Here is a 15,992-nt window from a genome sequence, read left to right on the forward strand (position 1 = left end):
TTAGAGTGCAAAGGGCTAGCTGCTAGTTTGTAGCAAACAGGAGCTCTTGGATTCTGACTACTGAACCGCTGCATAATTTTATTTGAAATAAGTTGCATTCCATGTGCTGTGTGTCTACATCATGCTATATCATAAATAGGGTTATGATAATGCTTATCCTTAAAAAGGCTCTATATGAACTTTACAAGCGAAGGAAGCCCAACATTTCATATTTTAAACCTTTTTTTGTTGTAAATGTTTTATTTTGAATAATGGTAAAGATAATTTGAACAAGTTTTCTCTATAATCTATAATTTTTTGGAACACATTTTATTAAATAACATAAGCAACATATGTTACTGGATTTTTAGGCCTCTGTTGGTTTTGGATTTTTGTGGGCTTGAATTAGACGCATCAAAATACCCATAGTAAAAATCTCAGTATTTAATTTGTTTTGTATGATTTATGACTAATTTTTTTATTGAAAAAACAAAATTAGACATGATTATTCTATTAATAGAAAATAGTCTATGTTACAAAAATTTTAATTTATATTCTATAATGAATTAAGGTTTGGGTTTTTATTTGTATACATGTAACATATATAAGAATCCCCTATTAAAATCTCATACTCTAATTGGTCCTTGATGATTTATCGCAGAATTAACAATAATGGGTAAATTATGTGTTATCAATCCTGAATTGGGGGATTGTGTTTGAATGCATGAGATGGTTCCATAAGTGAACCCGATAGACATATGATGGTTCCAGAAGTAAACTAGATGGACATATGATATACTGATATACAGTATGTGAGCGTACTGAAGCATGATGTTATCTTTTATAAATTATTTTTTAATGTAAAAATATAAATTCTCTTATGATGTTATGATATGAAACATTATGTTTTGACATGCATCATGGTATTATGATATGAAACATGATGTTTTGATATGCAACATAATGTTATGATGTAATTAAAATATGTTATAAGACATAAAAAATATGTATGTATGTGTAAATGCTCAACAACAACAACAACATCAATAAATATGACTTTGTGACATATTGTTGAGCAACATAAGCCTATTGAGGTTGTGTGCTAGTGAAATATTTTGGTAAAAAATTATATTGAATGCAAGTTTTAAATTATGTCATGATGAATATGATTAAGGACATATACTTACACATATTGGCACATGATGGGTATACTGATGTGTCCAAGCAGGGAGATTATCCAATTAGATGATGCATGAGATGATATGCATGTTTGAGATGGATATAAAGCTCATTTGGCATGGGTGAATGTTGTGGATATTATGGATCCAAAACCATTCTATGTATAAAGAATGTATGAAAATTAAAGATGTAAAAGGATACACAAGCATTGTGCTAATAATTTTCTCCTTGGTTAGCCTCTGATGATGGTGGGATCCTTGGATGGTTGTTGTAGGGGACAGAGTGATACTAAACTTTGTGGCGTTACTTTCTCCAAGAGCCTGATATGGTGGCTCGTGTCCTCAACCATGATAATAGAGGACTTTCCACCATTGAGACATGTGAATGGTGTGTCTGACTTCAGTTGTTAGGGTCTTGGTGTACCAAGTAGTGCCATTTAGAGTGGAGATTCTTTAACGGTGGTCGTTTAGAATGATGATTCTCTAACGATGGCCATCTCGGGTGGTGATTCCTTGACGATGGCCATAGGGTGGTGATGCACTTGGTTGACTAGGGTTAGTTTTGTAATTGTTGATGACTTTTCACGTTTTACTTGGATTATTCTTCTTGCTAACAAAAATAATGCATTAAATGAGTTTGTTAAACTTTATAAACACATTCAATTAGATAAATGTTATTCTTTTACAAACATTAGAAGTATCATGGAAGGGAGTTTGAAAATTTGAAGTTTGCAAAGTTTTGTGATAAGAATGGATTCTCTCATAAATTTTTTGCACCTATAACTCCTTAACAAAATAGAATTGTTGAAAGAAAAATTAGAACCTTAGAGGAAATGTCTAGAACCATGCTTTGTGAAAATAATCTTCTTTGTTATTTTTGGGCTGAAGTTGTTAACACGTCATGTTATATCATAAATAGAGTTATGCTAATGCTTATCATTAAAAAGGCTCTATATGAGTTTTACAAGTGAAGGAAGCCCAACATTTCACATTTTAAACCTTTTTTTGTTGTAAATGTTTTATTTTGGATAATGGTAAAGATAATTTGAACAAGTTTGATGTCAAAAGTGATGAAAGAATATTTCTTGGATACTCATTGTCCTCTAAAGCATATAAACTTTTTAATAAAAGAATTCTTGTTGAATAATCAATCCATGTTATATTTGATAAATTTAACCTCTCTCCAAATGAGAACAATGATGATGATGAGATAGGTATTTTTAAGAGCAAGGAGTAAAGTGAAAACATGAACCAAGATAAAAGTGCGCAAAAAGAGATAAATCCACCTTTGAAAGATTTGCAAGAGAAGAGAATCCAACACAATGATCTTCCCAAAAATTTGAGGTATGCCAAAGATCATCCAAAGGAAAACATTATTGAAAATCCAAAAGAAGAGGTAAGAACTCAACTTTATTTGAATAATGTGTGCAAGTTTCTTGGTTTTGTTTCTCAAAGATAACCTAAATCTATTGATGTAGCCCTTAATGATGAATCTTGGATAATAGCTATGCGAGAGGAAGTTAATCAATTTAAAAGAAATGATGTTTGGGATTTAGTTCTTAAGCCTAAAAATCATCATGTTATTAGGACAAAATGAATTTTTAGAGACAAACTTGATGAATTTGATGAAATAATTAGAAATAGGCTAGACTTGTTGCCCAAGGGTAGAGCCAAGAAGAAGGAATTGACTTTAATGAAACATATGCATCATAAGCTAGATTAGATGCAATTAAAATGTTATCGGCCTTTGCATGTACTTTTGACTTTAAATTATATCAAATGGATATCAAAAGTGCATTTTTAAATAAATTTATCAAAAAAGAAGTTTATATAGAATAACCCTCCATTTTTTAAGATCCGCTTTTTTTAAACTACATTTTTAAATTAAAGAAAGCTTTTTATGGTTTGAAACACGCCCTTCGTGCTTGGTATGAAAGACTTAGTACATATTTTATAAGTCAAGGTTTTACAAATGGTCAAATTGATATTACATTTTTTATCAAAAAGAATGAGATTGGCATTCTAATAGTTCAAATTTATGTAGATTATATTATTTTTGTGCTATTGATGTTATGAGTAAAGAGTTTTCTAAACTTATGCAAGGAGAATTTGAAATGAGCATGATGAAAGAATTAAGCTTCTTGCTCGGACTTCATATTAAACAAAACAAAGAAGATATCTTTATTTGTCAAACTAAGTACATATTAGAGTTATGAAAAACGGATTGCATAACTCATCGGGAAGTTAAACTCCTATGTCTACCTCAACAAAATTAGACATTGATGAAAAAGGTAAGTCTATTGATCCCAAAATCTATAGAGGTATGATAGGTTCTTTATTGTATCTAATGACTAGTAGACCAGACATTCTATTTAGTGTGTGCTTATATACAAGATATCAAAGCAATCCTAAAGAATCTCATCTAAGTGTCGTTAAGAGAATATTTAGATACCTATTGGACACCTTAGACTTAGGTCTTTGATATCTAAAAGGATATCCTTGTGAACTTATGGCTTACTCCGATGCGGATTATGCTAGATACAAAATTGATTGAAAGAGCACAAGTGGAGCATGTCAATTTCTTAGTGAATGTTTGATTTCTTGGTTTTCCAAGAAGCAACATTCCATGGTATTATCTACTGCTGATGCCAAGTATGTGGCCACTGGTAGTTGTTGTGCACAAATTTTATGGCTCATGCATCAATTATGTGATTTTGGTATAAATTTAGATCATATTTCTCTCTATTGTGACAATACTAGTGCCATCAATCTTTCAAAAAATCTAATTCAACACTCGAGATCTAAACATATAGAAGTTGGACATCACTTCATTAGAGACCATGTCAGTAAGGGTGATATAAAACTAAAGTTCATTGTCATCGACAAGCATTTGGCATATATTTTTACAAAACCCTTATGTGAATAAAGATTGTCTATAATTAAAAGAGAGCTTGGTATGTGTAATTATTCTTGATTTACTTTGTATATGCATACTCGTAGAAATATGCTCTTAAATGAAAAAATTTGTTTCGAAATTGCTTGAACTATGTGATTGATTTAAATACAAATTATTATATAAAAAGGTGAGCCAAAAAGGAATTTCTGTTAGAATATTAGAAGGATCTCACATCATCATCTCAATACATCAAGTTTTATCTTATATTTTCTCAAATCTTATGACTCAAGTGTGTTTGAGTTGACTCTTTCATAAAGAAGAGTTGACTCCTCATCAAAATCTCACATTGGTATCTTTCATAATTGTTTTTAAAGTGTCAACCGCTTCTTTTCGAGAGTCGGCCCTCTCATTTTGAGAGTCGACCCATTCGTAACCTATTTAAGAGAGAGCTGACCCTTCACCATCATATTGTGTTGTGTCTTTCTTCTTTATTTTTCTCACTCAAATAGTGTCTTGGGCACAGTCGACCCTGAACCAACACCGTCCCTCATCCTCTACTGAGAGCGGGTATTCCTCCTTCTAGCTTGTGCATCCATTCCTTCACATGAACCATGCAAAGCCCTCAAACATATCCCCAAAATGGTAAAGCAAAGCTTAATAGACAAGAGAAAAATGGCTTCTTCTTTCACATGAGAACAAAAGGTCTGAACTAAGCAGGCTCAAGACACCACAACTCCTCTAGATTTTGGCCAAAGGTATTTTTCCAACAAATTATGTCAAATATTTTTTGAGGTAAAGTTTAGGAAAATAAGGGTATTGGATAATAAGATGATAAATTTCAATTTTTTGAATGAATTTTCTCTTCTATTGAGAGAAACATTTGATGTAATGGGATAGACAAAGTTTCTATCTATCAAGAATCTCACTAACCTATTTTGATGGCACATTTTTATATGAATATGAAGATATCCAACAATGGATCCTCAACATTCATAAAGGGGAAAAAGATTGTAGTAAACAAAGATTTTCTGAGTAGTGTGCAACACATACCTAATAGGGGGCTGAAAAGTATGGACAAGTTTAAGTGAAGTGGAAGTGAACTGGTGAGGCTTATTATTGAAAACCCCTATCCATCAAGTTCAGAAATACTTGTAGCCACCAAGTTGAGACTAGAGTATCTTTTAATCCACTATATTGACGTCACTATCCTCCTTTCTATCAGTGGAAAGCTTAGAGGAGTATCCACCATTCATCTGATGTTCCTGGACTGCATTATTAGAGGATATCGCTTGAATCAGCCCGAATTTGATCTTCAGCATTTGATCAATGCAATCGACCACATAGGACCTCTTTTATATGGATCTATGATAACTAAGATTCTAGAGTTGTATGAAGTTCCTTTATCAGAAAAAAAAAACTAAGAATTTGGGGCATTTAAATGTTTTTAGTCAAAGAACCTTGCCTAGAATAGGGTATATTTGGAAAGAAAATCAATGGATCTCTAAAAGAAAACCTGCATCTGTTGAGGAGGAGGGCACATTCTTACTCATCTGTTGACTTAGATGATAAAGTTCATGCTTCAGACACTCCTTTCACCCCTGCATCTGCATCAGCTCCATCCTCTTTCAAGAGACTAGCACAGGCTGAGGGAGAGCAGGAGAACTATTTGAGATCATAGTTTGGATTTTATACTCTTGAAGAAGTTCGAGTTGTTAAGACTAATCTAGCCGAAGTAACACAACTTCTACTTCATATCGAGTATCACATACTTGATCATCACTCATGTTTTTCATGTTGCCAATCAATTTCAACATGCACCCATCACAACTCATACGAATTCAATCGTTCATATCATATACTATATCAAATGTATCATTTCAAGGCACTTTTCTTATTTTCATCCTTATCTCTCATTATGACTACACAAATGTTGACTAGGGTGGTGATATAAAAAATAGATGTTTCACTACTTGATATCGTGTTCTTATAGGTGATTCTTCTATCTCATAGAGGCATAAGCAAAAGAAAATGTCGCACTTTTGTCAACAGAAAAAATATTGAGCAATGACAACCACTATAACTAAATTTTATTGTTGAGACACATTAATGGATATGAGAATTTCATTCAATGAATGGACTAAGCACATCGGATTGATTGTCACTATGTATGAGAGAAATATCTTCAATGAGTTGTATCTTTATTGTATGTCTTCTCCAAATATCATATTACTAACTTTTTTTGTAAACCACTCTCGTCTCGATTCAATTTTTGCTTGACAAACTCTTAGCTGCCCAACCTTGAGTATGCGAAGAATATTAACTTATGTGGTTGTAAGCTTGTATAATTTTATACATAAAAATGTAGTTTTTGTTTTTTTTTCTTTAGGGGCAATTTCATAATTCGCCTATTAGGGTAGAGTAGTCTTCTAGTTTATTATCATTCTTTTGTAATAAGCCTCAAATATGAGGGTATTTTTTTCTATATGTCATATTTTTATAATCATAGCAACTTTCACGGTATAAAAAGTGTTATAAATCAATAAAAGCATCATTTATCGTCAACAATCCTAGCTCACTTGGAACCTCTTTTTCACGTGTCAAGCTGAACATAGGACAACTTTAAAACTAATAAAAAGTGAAGCACAAAAAACCAAAATTATCCCAAATATGGGAAAAGGCAAAACTTATGTTACACGGATACAAATGCACGAATGGGACAAAAATGCAGACATGCTTTGTACAATATACTAATTTTCAAAAATTAGGATACAGGGACATGGTCGTACACGCACGCATAGACATACGTATGTGTATAAAAAACAATCTTAAATCACTATAGTTAGGAACATCCAACTATTTTATAAAACAGTTATTTATTACACATGTAAAAAGATAGAAATGCCCCTAATGGGTATTAGCTATTACAAAACTATATATATATATGTATATATATATATATATATATATATATTCATACATTTATTTTAACACACTCTCTTAAACTTACAGTGAAATGACTGAAAGTTTGTTAAGGAGAAAAATAAATCGAGGTGCAGGAAGAGCTTTGGTGAAGAAATCGGCAAGTTGATACTCGGATGTGACATATGGCAATATAATAGTTCCTCTCATGTACCTAATGACAATGCATCTTTATGTGCTTTGCTCCTTATGGAAGGTGTGGTTACTTGCAATGTAGATTGCACTCTTATTATCATAACAAATCTTTGAAGATTTTGATATGATGACACCCATATCTTTGAGAAAACTTTTTAGCCACACAACCTCCATTGTAGTTGTAGCCATCATACGATATTCTGCTTCGGTTGAAGATAATGATACTCTTTGGTGCTTCTTGCACCTCAACGATATTAGAGAATATCTAAAAAAAATACAAAACTTATGATTGATATTTTATCATTGTGATTTCCTCTCAAGTCAGCATCACTATAAGCAAGTAACTCTGCGGAAGAAGATGAAGATAATAAAACTCTCATTGTTATGGTGTTTTTAATATATCTGATAATTCTCAACACAACACTTATATGCACAGTTGTTGGAGCATGCTGAAACTGACTGACAACATGAATTGCATGAGCTATATCAAGCTTGGTGATTGTCAAGTAGGTGAGTGACCTAATCAATTGATGATAAGGTGTAGGATCTTCAATGAGAGTCTCATCTACAAGTCTTAAAATTTATCATTTCAAGGCTTTCTACTTTCTTGTCATCTGATATGTCATACTTAGCACAAATATCTGCAAAAAGCTTCATTTGAGACAAAATATATCTTCTGGGAGAGTAAGCAACTTCAATGTTTAGGAAATATCTTATAAAACCCAAGTCAGACATGTCAAAAAAAAATTCAAAACATTTTTAATATCAATAACTCTTTGCGTGTCACTCCCAGTGATTATCATGTCATCTACATAAAGTAGAAGTATGACCACTTTAGAACCTATACTTTTAACAAAAAGAAGAGTGTCAATATAGCAGGAGTAAAAACCCAAAGAAGACATAACACTGCTAAATCTATCATACTAGACTTTTGGAGCCTGTTTAAGACCATACAAGGCTTTCTTAAGTCTAAGAATTTTTTTATTTTCAATATTAAATCTCGATGGATGATCCAAATATATAGGCCTCCTCATTTAATTCCCCATTAAGAAAATTATTTTTAACATCAAATCGACATATGGGCCATTTTTTGAATATATGCAACTGCTACGAGGGTCCTAACATTGGTCATCCTAGCCACTGGTGCAAAGGTTTTTTAATAATCAATTTCATATTCTTAAGAATATCTTTTGGTGACTAACCTAACTTTATATCTTTCTAGGGTCTCATCACTCTTAGTTTTAACCTTAAAAACCCATCTGCATCATATAGCTTTCTTTCCTAAGAGTAACAAAGTTATTTTCCAAGTTTTTGCCTTTTTTATAACATATAATTCTACATTCATTGCTTCAACCCATTGTGGAAGATTTTTAGCTCCATTATAGTGTGATGATTCAAAGTAGGAATGTAAGGCTATTAAATAATCTCTATAATTTGTTGTTAAAGAATCATATGATACAAACCTACTAAGCGAAATAGAGACACAATTGAATCTTTTAAGTAGGGTTTCCTCTATGGAGGAATCATGTGTATATTTTTCAAAGGCACTTGGAGGGTTTCTTTTCTCATATCGGGCATACACTTGTATTGGTTTATCAGTAATAATATCATTACTTGATTCAGCATTTTTCAACATTATAATACACATCATTATCACTCAAGGAATTATCATTGGAAGAATCATTATCACCATTATCATTTCATGTATTCAAACAACTTTGCAAATTTTTTTATAAATCCAACAACTGGGGTTGATCCATGTACATGATCAAATTTATGTACATGGGTCAACCAATGCTGAAAAATACACATATTTAGCATACTGGATGATCCATGTACATGATGGTAATCTTGTACATGGGTTGGCAGACCATAAGAAACTATGTACCAACTTGCTAGTTGATCCATGTACATGTTCACAAACATGCACATGGGTCAGCCAGACCTGTACCGACATGTACAACATGTTGGTTGTTTCATGTACATGGGTCAACCAAACCCAAAACTATGATCATAACAACCTTTACCATATGTTGTTTGATCCATGTACATGATTAAGATCATGTACATGGGCCAACCAGACCATAAAGCATGCATATGTCAGCCTGCACAACATGGCGGTTGCATATATGCATCAATAAAACTAAAACCTATAATAATATGCAGATGCATGAGCATGCAATTCAGCTAATATAAATTTAAACATCGCATTCAGATGCATTAAGCATGTGATTTAGCTAATATAATTCAAAACATCACATTCAGATGCATGAGCATGTAATTCGGCTAATATAATTCAAAGCATCGCATTCAGATGCATGAGCATGTGGCTGGACAAATCTAAATAAAATAAAAAATTATTTAAACATGTACTCGACAGATCCAGACCAGATCTGGGTGAATATGTGGACTCAACAGATCTGAACCAGATCTGCGTGTGTACACACTCGACAGATCTGAATGAAATCTTCATGTGTACACACTCGACAAATATGAACCAAATCTGCATGTGTACACACTCGACAGATATGAACCAAATCTGTGTGTATACACACTCGGCATATCTAAACCAGATATGCCTGAGTATACACTTGGTAGATTTGATATAAATAAAATAATTTTTAGATGTGAAATTTCAAATGCATATGTATGCACATGTTACGTTTGAAACACTAAATTATGTTCATCTATATGCATGTCAAAAAGATTAGCAGATCTATCTATCTATATATATATATACATGGTATGCATGAGCAAAACAAGATTCAACAAAACTGAACCATATAATATTTTCAGAGACAGGTAAAAAAATATCATTGCACATGGACTGTATACACATTTTCACAAATATATTCATTGGCATGAATAATAAAAAACCACTAAATCTAATTATATGCATCCATATGTATATTTTCTATGTATAAGCTATAAAACTAAAAATCGACATGCCTATTCTTGGGTGTAAATTTGTCAAATTTGAATATGAATTAAGCATATACATGTTCAAATGCATGAACCAAGAAATCAACATGTATGTTTTCAAAAATTCGTTGCATAATGGAAATCCTTATTCATAAAAAAAAAACAAATCTGCATATATATACACACACATGAGATCAAATTTCTCTTTTTCCTCTAATACCTATACATAAATTGATTATACATATTTTTACCAATAAAAATTTAGAAAGAAGCTCATACCTTGATTCATAGCGTGGAAAAATATTAGAAAAAACAATGGGTGCCTTAGAAAAACTATTTTTTTCTCCTCTTCTTCTTCTTCTTCTTTATTTTTTTTCTCTCTCTCTCTTCTCACACAAATTTTGGGTTTTCTCTTTTTTTCTATCTCACTCTCTCTACAACATGAGTTCTAGAGAGAGTGAGAAACCTTTTTATAATGTTTTATTATTTTATTTTATTTTTTTTAAGTTGATTTAATCTAGAAGGAGGGTGACGACCCCTCTAGATGATACTTTAGAGAGTAGAGTTCTACTTAATATAGAACTCTACCGCTTCTAGATAATTTTAATTAAAATTTATTTTATTATTTATATTTAATATTCTAAAAAATATTTCAGAGGGTGTCGCATGCCTCTAAAAGACTCTATGAGGTAGAGTCCTACCCTAGGTAGAATTCTACCTCATCCTATTTAAATTTAAAGTTTATTTTATAGTTTTAAATTGGCCATGGATGGATTTCAAATCCAGATTTGGATCAAATGTCCAAATCTCTATCTAAATCTATATGGTCCTAATTGGATCAGATCCTAGTTAATATAGATCTTGAATTGGATCTAGATTCATATTAACTTAGATCAAACAAAGCGATTCAATCTCATCCAATCCAATCCAGAAAAAGTAAAAAATAGAGGTGGGTTATTTTTAAAAAATACGATTTTCGGGCCAACCGTAATCCAATTTCAAAAAATAGGTCACCAATGGGGATCAATATTTCGAGTTAGATTTAACGGTGTTCATACCTGAATTTTGCTTTCGAATTTTGCCTGAATTTAACTTGAATTTTGTTTAATTTCTTGCTTGAATTTAAAGGTTAAAAACAAAAAAAATTAAATTATAATTATCTCAACTAGGTCTTGTCAGTGGGCTGACTCTGGGCCATGCCTAGACCCAGCTGACCCTATAAAATTAACTATTTTCTCATAATTGTATCAATTTTAAATAATATATTAATTAAAAATTATATTTATCGATTTTAAAATTAATGAAAAAAATACACGATACTACATATCTTGATCACAGAATCCAATTACCTTATCCATTTGGACCGACCTAAAAGAGAGCACAACCAAGTTTTGGCCAATTGACATGCTGCATGGTTATGTCACATGGCCATGCCCAAAAAGAGACAAAGGCACACTACTTTCGTGCAATTAATTATGAATAATATATAAGGGGACACGACACGCAGTAAATTAGTATTTCTGTGACATGGAAATAGCAAACAATAGAACCCAGTGTTGCTTGTAAGAGTTTGACTCACTAACTATTTCCATATTTGGATCCTTTCAATAAAATATGTATGTACATTCAGATCTGTTAAATTGGATTACTTTCTGGTTAGAATTAGCACTTGAAGATGTTTCTAGTTCAGATCCTGTTTAAAATTTGATCTAATTGCATTTTTTACATGTGTATAGCTTGTTTTTATTGTATTTTTCTGGGATCAAATATTTCCACCTTGCCTCATCAGATCTAATTTTGTTTTGTCTTTGGATTCAGATCTACTTAGAAATTGGGGTCTGGATTTGGATCTGACAAGACCCAACACAAATCCGATCCGTTGGCACCCCCCAGCAACACAACACACATAGAGAGAGAGCTGTCACCAATGATGAGGGTTTTTTTTTTCTATGAAGGATGGGAAAACCATCCTCTGAATCAGAGACCTAGTCATGCTGGCTAAGTCTGACGTACTTACGGTTGCTGTTCCAATGGTGTAAACCGGCTGTGCACCCCTTGCTTCAATGGAGTCTTCAAGCTTCAGCTCAGCAAGGGCTTATCTCTTGTGCTGATGCTCGTGGGAACGGTAAGATTAGACTAGAGAGCGAGAAATGCTTATGAGAAAGGAAACTTTCACTGATAGGGTGCCTTATTTTCAGCAATAACATTTTGATAAACTCCTTTCGGAAAAAAAAAAAGAGAAAGGAAGCGCTCACTGATACAAGCGCAACATGATTTTAGTTGCACCGATTCCTGTACCTTCCATTTTTATTTCGCATCTCCATTTCCATCACATGCATGACCGTTCTGTGGTTTCTTACCCTCCCCTGCAACTACCACCTCTGCCAAATACACCTCTGATCCTTTCAGTTTCCTTTCCTCCAAAATCCTCTTGGTGGACTTGTAAAACGTGGCATACAGGACCAGCTGCAGCATCCCCAACGCGGTGCCTATCCCATTTGGAATCTGCACTCGACCAGCAAAGCATTTTATCAATTCACAACTTGATTAATATTTTTCAAAAGGTATACATGTCGAGTAGTATGCCATGCATGGTTATAATATGAGATATACATGAAAATGCAAATATCAGTTTATGTTTGCACGTGCATGCATACAAATCGATCGATAGCAGATCCAGTGATTTGGCCCGAGATCGGGCCACACAAAGCACAGAAAAGAATTGCACGTGTGGCGATATTCTGTGTTTTGTGGTTTACGCAGAAGATCGCTGCATGCGTAGTAGTGATTTTCTGCGTTTGTGTTTTACACAGAAAATCGCCTCACAGATTAGCTATCTTATGAGTTTTGTATGGCCCGAGTACTTTGTAAAGTATTTGAGCCCAATCACCTAATCAGCTCATATCCGCAGTTTATGAGCAGATCAGATCATAATGAATCCCCGCCGCACATCTCACTTGGGAACTCTGAGAGTGGGACCCACACGCACATCTCGATCAAGTGAGATGTGCGGTTGGGATTCAATATGACCTGATCGGCCCGGGTGTCTTTGCCCATTGCAGTGCACGTGTATATAATTTATGTGGGGGTCGTGCATATAAATCTCCAACGTTTTGCTTTGCCCTGTGATTCTTGTACTTTCTCAGCTTATCTGTGATTCTTGATCACAATGGGAAAAGAATCACATGCCACACACAAACGTCAGAATGTGTGCCCTGTCATTCTGAAATAACAACTATGAAAGTTTGTTTGTTTTTTTCTAAAATATCAACTATGAAAGTTGAGACCTTTTAACCTGTGAAAGTTGAACTTGTGACCAACAACAATCGGATCAAAGCTGTGACCAAAACAAACATGAATGTGCATGACTGCATGTGTATGTATATATTGATCTTTACGTACAGTGATAAAGAGGTCGAAGCGGATAAGTGCATACGCAGTCCAGCATATTCCGTTGGCGAAAGAAGCAAGCGAGAGGAAGAAAGGCATGTACTCCACACTTTTTGTGCGGATCACCATTTTCTGTGGACACCACAATCTCATGATCAACCAACTGATTCTTGATAACAAGCCATGACCTTATGCATGTTTCCTTATTACCATAATGAATAAGCATGCTCTACCACCGCGGTGGTTACCCATGTGGTCAGCAGGGTTCTTTGTCATGCTAAAGGCTTAGGATCAAATCCTGCTGGCGTATTGGAGCTGCCGTTACTTTATCACGGTTGGGGCATGTAAGGCTGGGTGATCGTACCCTCAACAGGGAGTTTTACCTCGTAGGGAGGCAGCCCATTAAGTGACCTGGTTCTTGGTGAGGGTTTTCCTTCTCATAAAAAAAAATAATGCTCTCTCTCTCTCTCTTACTTACCATGACTGACAGGGGAGCTGCATACATCATTGAGCCAAAGAAAATGCAGAGGCTACCAACGATCAGTGAGCGTTTGTCGTAGGTGTGAGCCAGCATGAGCACAACGAGAGAGACCGCCCCCACAAATGCGAACTCTAGCACCAAGTACATGGTGATCTTGGTCCTCTGCTTCTTTTCCGAGTATATAACGAAGAGCAGCACGTAGATGAGCTCAATCAAGAAGCCTGAGCCATTTATGGTGATGACGAGCAGGCTGTGTGGGTGAACCATGGGGAGGCCATAGACTATCCACAGCATGCAGTTGAGTAGCGTTGCCAAATATGGCAGGGGAGAGAATTGCTCCACTGCACCCTTCTTGCATATCTTTACAAAGGTTGGCCTATTTTATTTTAACCAAAAAGAACAAAAAAAAACTAGATCCTGTCATTAATTACTTAGAAAAAATGCTATTTTAAGCACACATAAAGGGGGGGGAGGAAAACTTACATTGGTGAGAAGAATAACCCAAATGATATAACATTCCCTGTGAAAAATGGAGAAACATGAGTACAATAGATTTGATAAAAGAAATGTATGATGCCATTGAGGAGCTCACACAGGACCGGCAACCATAAAACCCAACTGGTCCATGGTAACGAATTTGAGATCAAATGTCTGCTTGTCATTGCCTACAAAGACTCTGTATATCTAGCTAGGCGGGTCGACTTAAGGCATTCAAGTTAAAGGACATCAAGAGTTCGATACTCTGGGTGCTCATCCCTTACTACAAGGCCGACGCCAAATGGCAAACTATCCCAGAGGGCAGCAAGGTGAAGTACTCATGGAGTTTTACTGGTAATATGATGTCCAAACCAAAAAAAACTGTTTAGCCCTGTTATCTAAAAAGGAAAAGAAAAAAGAGAAGTGTGTGGGTGAACACTCACCTAAGATGCCAACAATAGTGCGAGCAGTGTCAGCGGATACCATGGTGGATGTTTTCTAAGAAAGAAGTAGCTTGAATTGGATGGAGAATGTAATCGGTTGAGGTGGTGAAAGAGTGGGTAGTTTATGGGGTATATATAGTGATAGAGGAACGGTCGAAAGTTGGGGTACGCGGTATATCCATAGAGGCCGAATGTGGTTGGCTTTTGGATATCTCTTTCTTTCTTTCTCTTGTTTTCCTTTTGCTTTTTGGCTTCGATGTGCGTGTAAGGATATGTGTTTAAGTGAAAGTGGAGCAGAATTGAGGTTGAGATAGGGTTGAATTAAATGAGGGAATACATTGGCACTAGTTTCAAGGGTCTCAAAACCCTCGCCAACGACCAATTAATTAGGCTCAGACTTTGGTCTACACTTATCCGTTACTCCAAGGACCAACTTAAAGCTTGTAATATGTGTGTGTGTGAGAGAGAGAGATGGCTTGAATAGTTGAATCTTAGAACAACTGTAAATTATTCTAAAAAGTGGTAGAAAATATTATGGCTATTAGGGATGGTTTGCACCTTGGATTACTAATGTGTTTATTTAAAGTGACAACCATGTCTCTAACGTCTATGCTAGGGTGGTAAGTTGGTTACCTAGAACTAGTGACTGACATGACACGCAGATTATTGGGCAAAATGGAATTGCTAGGTTAGTGTTGGTTCATGGCTTTTTACTTTTCTTGAGGCAGGAAGTAACTAGTGCCCTATCTTGGCGCTATTTGAACGTTTTAGAGTTTCTATGAGCCTATAGTTTGATTCGAAATTCAGAGTAAAGCTAAATTTGCCATGCAGGGACAACATCTGAGTTCGGTTTTACTCTTCCCCTATATATATATTATTACTTAAATTGTAAATGGTCTGAAATTCACCAAGATTGAGTTGGTCTAGGTGTGGACTCATTTGACCTAGTGGATCTAGGTTTAATCCAAACTAGAACTAGCACAATCTAGGTTTAATCCAAACTAGAACGAGCTCGATCTAGGTAAGAGTTTCATACGAAGATTGTTTCGATCTCTTACCATAAATTGGATCCAGTAGGACCAAGTCAGACCGGATCAAGTTTGCATCCAGTT

The 15,992-nt window shown here is 34.6% G+C and overlaps 1 protein-coding gene across 1 annotated transcript; it reads right to left on the reverse strand.

The window, feature by feature from the left end:
- Positions 1-11,910: 11,910 nt before the first annotated feature.
- LOC149820109 (bidirectional sugar transporter SWEET4-like) lies at positions 11,911-14,923 on the reverse strand. Its single transcript, XM_089982757.1, has 5 exons — positions 14,881-14,923; positions 14,444-14,480; positions 13,958-14,336; positions 13,492-13,611; positions 11,911-12,594 (listed from the first exon to the last, which is right to left on the reverse strand). Exons 1-5 carry the CDS (start codon positions 14,921-14,923, stop codon positions 12,397-12,399), a joined length of 777 nt encoding a protein of 258 aa, XP_089838883.1. The 3' UTR covers positions 11,911-12,396.
- Positions 14,924-15,992: the final 1,069 nt, after the last annotated feature.

Source organism: Nuphar pumila, chromosome 12, assembly GCF_984573655.1.
Source record: "Nuphar pumila chromosome 12, dmNupPumi1.hap1.1, whole genome shotgun sequence".
In the NCBI taxonomy this organism is placed as follows: Eukaryota; Viridiplantae; Streptophyta; class Magnoliopsida; order Nymphaeales; family Nymphaeaceae; genus Nuphar; species Nuphar pumila.